General features: G+C 42.2%; 1 protein-coding gene across 1 annotated transcript; it reads right to left on the bottom strand.

Annotated features, from left to right (window-relative positions):
- Window positions 1–275: 275 nt before the first annotated feature.
- Window positions 276–6,718, bottom strand: IL1B (interleukin 1, beta). The gene is made up of 6 exons (XM_006876439.1): window positions 6,675–6,718; window positions 6,093–6,144; window positions 4,290–4,485; window positions 3,445–3,597; window positions 1,423–1,553; window positions 276–488 (listed from the first exon to the last, which is right to left on the bottom strand). The coding sequence occupies exons 1-6, from the start codon at window positions 6,716–6,718 to the stop codon at window positions 276–278; spliced, it is 789 nt and encodes a 262-aa protein (XP_006876501.1).
- Between the last annotated feature and the right edge of the window lie 954 nt (window positions 6,719–7,672).

Raw genomic sequence — 7,672 nt, 5'->3', positions numbered from 1 at the left:
GGGGAGGCTTGCTTAGCAAAGGGGACCATGGGATTGGCCCTGGGAGGAAAGAGCTGCTCCTTATCATAGACCTGGCCTGGGCACAGTGGGTCTTCCTCAGACAGCTCCTGGCTGGTGGGCAGGAGACACCCCTTAGCACCATATACAGAAAGCAACTGTGTCAGTCTAGACAACAGTAAAGTCCAGGCTGCAGCCATGTTCCAAATCCATTCTAGTCTCTTTCTGCCAGCGTTAGGGGTTATTCAGCACATGTGAACTTTCTGATAGAACTCTCTTTAGGAAGAGGTTTCTTCCACAGTGAAGTCAGTTATATCCTGACCACCTCTGGTATTTCCCAGGAAGACAGGCTGTTCTTCCATTTGAGAAGTGCTGATAAACCAGTTGGGGAATGCAGATGATTCAAATTCCATCTTGTCCTTGACTTGTAGCTTGTTGAAGACAAATCGGGATTCCATCTTCTTTTTTGGGTAAACTTTAGGGTCTAGTGTCTGCAGAAAAATAGAAATAAGAACTTTTGTGAGGGGACAGAGACACTCTGACAAAGACATGTGGCTAAAGAGGAACTGATTAGCAGACTTCAGGAGTAGATCAGACACCTGAGTTCTCTTTGTGACTCTTGGTTTTCTATGTGGTTATTGAGGGAGTAGAATTCCTGGGTTAAGTGCTCAACCACTAGCTGAAAGGATGGAGGTTCAAACCTACCAAGAGGCTCCTCAGAAGTCAAGCCTGGTGGTTTGCATCTGAAAAGTCACAGCCTTAAAAACCCTATGGAGCAATTTTACTCTGCACGCATGTGGTCACCATGCATCAACACTGACTTCATGGCAGTTAATGACAAATTTGTGGGAACCTTATTCTTTTTTTTAATCTTACTCCCAAATTCTGGGGAGCATACTGTGGGTGGGAATTAAAAAAAAAAAAGGTAAAAAGTAGGTTAAAATTTTATTTTAAGGACTACCTGATTTCCAATGACTTTTGCTTCTGTTTCTTTATACCCTGGAGAGAATGATACTAACATGGAAATAAAACTATTGGGAAAGTTGTGTAGGGAGAATGTGGAGTGGAGGAGATGACAGCTGTCTTTTCTCCCTTTAATTGATTATTTTCCCCAAGTATCGTCTATTAGATGAGAGTAATAATGTATTAATGTGTAATCCTCCCAACCCTAATGCTGTATAATGTCTTCGGTCATACAGTGGTAGGATAAAATAACATCAGAAAATGATGTAATTATCACAAGTGGGAGTGAAGGTTGCATGTACTTAACAATCATGTAAAATTTATGTACATTTATATAAACAATCAAGTAGACCAGCTCCCAGATTTGGGGAAGGAGAAGGAGTTTGTCTTGAAAGTAAGTCATGGCTGGGGAGGCATTGGAGGAGGCCTAAGAAGGGCCCTCAGCCTCTGGTACTCACTCACCTCCAGCTGCAGGGTGGGTTTCCCATCAATCATCACACAGGACAGGTACAAATTATTTCTCCTGAGGGCCAAGGCCACAGGTATTTTCTCTTGACTTATTTCTCCTTGCACAAAGATCATGGAGAACACAACTGAAGAAAGAAGAGAGGCCTTGAGGTCAGATATACATAGCAGTACAAGCTGGACCCAATCACCAAATCCCTCTTCAGGACCAGTACAAGTTAGCATCCTCTGTGGGAACCCATACAGAGATTTCTCTAACCTAATAGGCAAGATCACTTGGCTTCTCAGGGTTAGCTGCTTGGTCCAAGTTTTTCTCAGAGATCTGAAAGTTTTTCAGAGCCTCACAATAATGATAATGAAGAATTAAGGGAGGGCTAATTATTAAGGCTAAGGTCAGCTCTGGTAGCGTAGTGGTTACAAATCGGACTGTGAACCTTAAGGTCAGCAGTTCGAAACTACCAGCTGTTTTGTGGGAGAAAGATGAGGCTTTCTATTCCTGTAAAGATTTACAGTTTTGGAAACCCTGTATAGGGTTGCTATGAGTCAGAACCGACTCCACGGCACATAACAACAGCAACAATTATTAAGGCTAATTATTAGAGTCCTGGTGCGATGATGCAGGATTATGTGTTAGACTTCAAGGTCAATTTGAACCACAAGGTCGGCAGTTCAAACCCACCAGCTGCTCCTTGGAAACCCTATATAGGGTCGCTATGGGTCAGAATTGACTCGATGGCACTTAACAACAACAAGAATTATTAAATGGAGTCCTGATGTGGTGCTGTAGGATAAGCACTTGACCATCAGGTCAGTTTGATCCTCAAGGTCCTCAATTCAAACTCACCAGCTTTTCCTAGGAAACCCTATACAGGGTCGCTATAAGTTGGAACTGACTTGGCAGCACTTAACAACAATAATTATTAAATGCTAAAGGAAGCTGGAGAAGCCATCTTGTTATTGACCAATGATGTGCATATAGGCATTGGCAGAACAGTTTGATCAATATTGAAGGTCAGAAAAGAGGTTTAGTTTGGCTCATGAAAGAAGTTAGGTACCAGATTTGTTTCTGCAACATAGAACAACAGCTAGAAGCACTTGAAAGAGGCGAGGCTTCAAATAGTGCCAAAGAGAGTCATTCATTTTGATTTTCCTTGGTCACAACTGGTTCAACTGGAAGCCTGCAAGTCATGCTTTTGTTGTTGTTGTTAAGTGCCAATTCATAGTGACCCTGTATAGGCTTCCCAGGAGCAGCTGTTGGGTTTGAACTGCCGACCTTGTGGTTTGCAATGCAGTGCTGTTCCTACAGTGCCACACACCAGAAGTCCAGACTTACTACTTAGTTATAAAGAAACAGAATTGTTTTTGTTCTGTTCATGAGCCCTCCAGTGATGCTGCTTACCAAGGTCTGCAGCCTCGGAAGAGAACAGGCTGCTCTTTTCAGAGGTTAGGTGGGAGGAAGGTGGCATGTGGCACAGTGCCAGCCGTACTAGTGGCTCACCAGACTTAAAACATTTTCCAGTTACTTTAGAGAGATACAAGTTCCTTCCTGTCAGTAAAATTTTCTTACAAGGAACCATCTGGTATTGGGTGGGAGGGATGTTAGAGGCAAGAAGACAGGTTGGGATAGGGATGGACACCCTATCTCTTCACTATTCTAGTTTCAGCCCCAACAGCAGGAAGAAAGAACCCACAGGCAGTTAGGACATGCCAATCAAATGACACCATTCAATGGATGCATTCATATTAAATCTTCTCTAAATGACTTGGCTGGACAATGACCCTGGGTATGCTTGAGCAGTATAATTTCTCAGTCATCGCTTTTACTAAAAAGGAAATGTAGTGAGGAAATCCATCTAGCTTTATGGCTAGGACAGCAACAAAAAGTTTTTATGTTCTTTTTCTGTCAAATAATTCTTACCTAAGCTGAGAGTTTGTCTTCATGGCCCACTCTGCTGACAATGTGGAGAGTTAGCAAGTTGCCAGGAAGCCAAGAAAGAAAAGCAAGACGTCCCAAGTTACCTTGTTGTTTTATATTCTCTCCATTGAGGTGAAGGGCCTTCAGCTCACAGGGGCCAGACAGCACCAGGCACTTTTGGTTTATGTCCCGGAGTATGCAGTTCCTAGACTGTACTGCTGCATCCTGATCAATAATGTCATACAAGTTGATGGATTCTGAAATGTAGAGCAACATGTCGTGTAAGCAGAGATTCAGAAGGCAAGTCTGATGCTGTTAGGCCACAGAATTTGTCTTCTTGGATGACATCTGAGCAGGTACGGCCAAAGTTCCATTATAGTATTAGTGGGGAGGGAGTCTCGGGCCTGGGGGAAGGAAAGAGTTAAGAACACTATATCTGGCACCATAGGAAGTGGGCTCCAATTTTAGCTTGATTGCTAGTTGAATAGAACTACTTACATAAAATGATGATAGTAATATAACGGCACTGGCAATTGCGAGACTTGCAGAACATAATGCAAACGAAAGCATTGAAAAGAATGGAGTGATTTACAAATATGAGTAATTATCAAGGTTTTACTTTAAGAAAAAATTTCAAAAATATTTCAATAAACCCCACCTCACAAACCATTTATTGAGTCAATTTTGACTCAAAGAGCCTCTGGACTCGAACCACCAATCTTTTGGTCATCAGCAAGTGCATTGACCACTTTTACTACCAAGGGACTCCAGTTTCAACTAAAGAGATGATTCCTTTGGTTTCTAGACTTCTCTGTTTTCCCCTTATGGACCTTCTATCTTTTAAGGGCTTCATCTTTTAGTGAGTTTAGTTGTCTATTAGGTTACCGACTGTAAGAAAATAATAATCATGAAACCTACTGCTGCATCCCTTTCAACTCTCATTAAGTACCTTCTTCAAAGATGATGGATAAGAGGGTGGTTGCCGAGGGCTGCTGTGACCCGGAAACCAGGATGGTTTTTAGCCTCTCCATTGCCACGATGACCGACACAACCTGCTTGAAATCCTTCCTGGAGTATTTGTGGGAGATCTTAAGTTGGATGATCCTATCTCCTGGAGAGCAGAGGTCCAATTCTTGGAAGTAGCACTGTGGAGAAACCAAGGGGGTGAGCATGGCAATGTGGTCAGGCCAGGGAAGTCCTGTTTTGCCATCAGAGAATTGATAGAGAGAATCAACTTGGTGTGGCACTGTGGGATAATGCGCTGGACTGCAAGGTTGGGTTGAGCCCTAAGGTCGGTGGTTCAAATTCACCAGCTGCTCCTCAGAAACCCTATATGGGGTCCCTATGAGTCGGAAACAACTCCATGGCACTTAACAACAACAATAACAACAATGAGAGATAAAAGAGCCCTGGTGGCAGGATGTATTAAGCATTGGGCTGCTAGCTACAAAGTCAGTAGGTAAAAACCCACCAGTCACTCTGTGGGTGAGATGAGACTGCCTGTTCCTATACAGATCTACAGTCTTGAAAACCCCAAGGAGCAGTTCTATTCTGTCCTTTAGGGTCACAATGAGATGAAATCAATTCAATGGCAATGGGTTAACACTAGAGACTCTGCCATCTCTCTCTGAAGCCCCAAGAGAGATGGGCATGGCAAACTCAAACTCATTATGTGGGCTTTCTTATGTCGTATATGATAATTATTTAAGAATAACTCCCATGTATTTATTAACCTTTTTCATACATTCCCCACCTACAACATAAACGGTTTTATACTTTCTTATACTTTATATCAGAAAGCCAGACTCTCAGAGATAGTCTAATTCATGCTCCTTATTTTTTACATGTGACCCAAGGTCAAACAGCAAGTTAGCATTCTTGTTTTTGTTTCTTTCAACTCTTAATTCATCTCAACTCATTATTTTATTTTATTTTTAAAGGAGCTCTGGTAGCGTAGTGGTTACGAATCGGGCTGCAAACCTTAAGTTCAGCTGTTCGAAACTACCAGCCGCTCCGCGGGAGAAAGATGAGGCTTTCTACTCCCATAAAGATTTACACCCTCGGAAACCCTGTACAGGGTCGCTATGGGTCGGAACCGACTCGATGGCACTTAACAACAACAACAACAAATTTTTAATGTCACCGTAGTGTAGTGGTTACAAATTGGGCTGTAAACCGCAAGGTCAGCAGTTGGAAACTACCAGCTATTCTGCGGGAGAAAGGTGAGACGTTCTGCTCCCGTAAACATTTACAGCCTCAGAAACCCTGTACAGGGTCGCTATGAGTCAGAACTGACTCCACGGCACACAGCCACCACATCTTGTTGTCAGAAGTTCCTCTCCTGGCAACAAAAAACTATTTTACCTGGTAATATTTAAGGTCATTTTTCTCTGAGTTATAGAGTTTGTTTAATGTAGCTGGAACTCATTTCCTCAAAGAAGAATCAAATTTGCTTAGAAGCCTTGTGGCTCTGGCTGTCTTCCTAACATGTGGCAACTAATATTGTCACCACTATCACTGTCCCCTCCTCCATCCCCAGTGATGACTACTGTTGGTGACTGACTATGACATTGTGGGGAGCTGGGTCTGACCACGTCGACCCGTATTGCAGCCTGCATCTGTCCCTTTGGCAGAGGCGAGAATCATTCCATCATAAGATACCATAGGTGCAAAGTAGCTCAGACCCTTTTCTTTGAGCCTTTGCTTGTGTCAGAGCCCCTCCATGGGTTGGGAGCTAAGTCCACAGTCTTACCTTCATGTGTTTGGGGCCATTAACCTCAAGTAATACGTCATTTTCATTGTTACTGCAAGAAAAACAGATATTTCTTAATTATGTCTCCCAAATAGATTTATTTTTCCTTCCCTGTAAAAAATCTTTGCTGTTGATAGGAAACTACAGACAGCATGAAACTCAAAGATATCTGAAGACTTCTGGTGAGTTCCATGGTGATATGCATGGAACAATCTACTCTTTTATGTATAACATATCACCATGGGACAAGGCAAGTATCCTGAGACATAACCTTCAGCCCTGTGGAGTGTGTTAAAATCAATCTGAGTTTACCCTGTCACCTGAGCCAAGTTTTACAAAGAGGTTATCTTTTCTTCCTGCTTGCTCTCTACAGGAAGCACCTGTAACACACCTGAGAGAGCTATAGGATCCAAAGCTGGACTTTGGTAGGAAATCAATCCTTAATACAGGTTAACTTGGAACCTAGATTGACATGGAAAGAGGCAGTTTGGGAGACATATCTGGTCTGTAAGCACAGCTAACACTACACTCTTAAAAGGGGAGAGCCCTCCTTTTGGTACTGGTCCTGATCTTCCCACTGACCTGTAGGAATTCATCTCATCACCGATTTTAGGGACTGTTGCCATGGCTGCTTCCAAAACCTGTGTAAAGAGAAGAGAAAGATGACCACTTGTGGTTGCCAGTTCTAATGAGGCTTGTCTTCATATGTGAGTTCCTGTTAGCACCTAGTATGTGACAGACATGCAAATAAACAATTTTTAAATGAATGAGTAAATACATGGAAAAGTCATCCTTTGGGTCTAGAGGAAAGCATTTGTTAGCCCAAACCCAAACCAGGAGTGTAGTTGTTAGAAGCCACCTGAGACTTGGTGAAGAGACATTGACTTTTATATCTCTGGATAAGCAGTATTCACTCCTAGAATATTGGACAAGTTCTAGCATTACAGCACACCTGGCCACAAACAAACAACCCAGTCCTTAGACACACACAAACACAAAGGGAGAGAGAAGGAGAGTGAGGGAGAGGGAGAGCCTGAGTAACCCATTTAGGACTTAGTTATTGGTGTAACTAATTAAGAATTAAAATCATCATACCAGAGCAATAAAGATTGGCTGGAGAAAATACCAGAGTGGCCTTTTGTCCCTCTAAGAGATTTGCTGTCTATTTTATTGTCTCTAAAAGCAGAAGTGGAGAGGTGAGACATTTCCCTTTTGGTCAACGGATTACACAACCAAGTTAAAATACAGAATGGGTGGAAACTTCTAGAAGAGGGGGCTGTTAAGCTGAAATCATTCTCTAATACATAGGAGGGCAAGTGCTAGTAAATTATGACAGTTTGCAAATAATATGTCATCGTATGAATATATGTTGTGTTTCTGAAGCATATTATGACAATGATGTCAATAATAAAATACTGGATTTTCCTAGCTTGGATGACTGTTTTAATTTGGGATTCCTGGAATAAATGAAAGATACATTCACAGGAGCACAATCCCTTTATCACCTACATCTTCCAAGTGGAAAGATTCGTAAACCTAAGTAAAGGAACCTTCCCCTTTGTAGAGGAATAAAAAGAGTT

Source organism: Chrysochloris asiatica, unplaced genomic scaffold (genome assembly GCF_000296735.1).
Source record: "Chrysochloris asiatica unplaced genomic scaffold, ChrAsi1.0 scaffold00380, whole genome shotgun sequence".
NCBI classification, from domain to species: domain Eukaryota; kingdom Metazoa; phylum Chordata; class Mammalia; order Afrosoricida; family Chrysochloridae; genus Chrysochloris; species Chrysochloris asiatica.
The sequence above is the reverse complement of the archived record's forward strand: the minus strand, read 5'-3'. Positions and strand labels throughout refer to the sequence as shown.

Excerpts from the sequence above, each read along its gene's own strand:
- IL1B (XM_006876439.1), bottom strand. The coding sequence starts at position 6,718 with ATGGCAACAGTCCCTAAAATCGGTGATGAGATGAATTCCTACAG. Across the intron at positions 6,145-6,674 it reads GATGAGATGAATTCCTACAG|TAACAATGAAAATGACGTAT; the intron begins GTCAGTGGGAAG and ends TTTTTCTTGCAG. Across the intron at positions 3,598-4,289 it reads ATCCATCATCTTTGAAGAAG|AATCCATCAACTTGTATGAC; the intron begins GTACTTAATGAG and ends TCTACATTTCAG.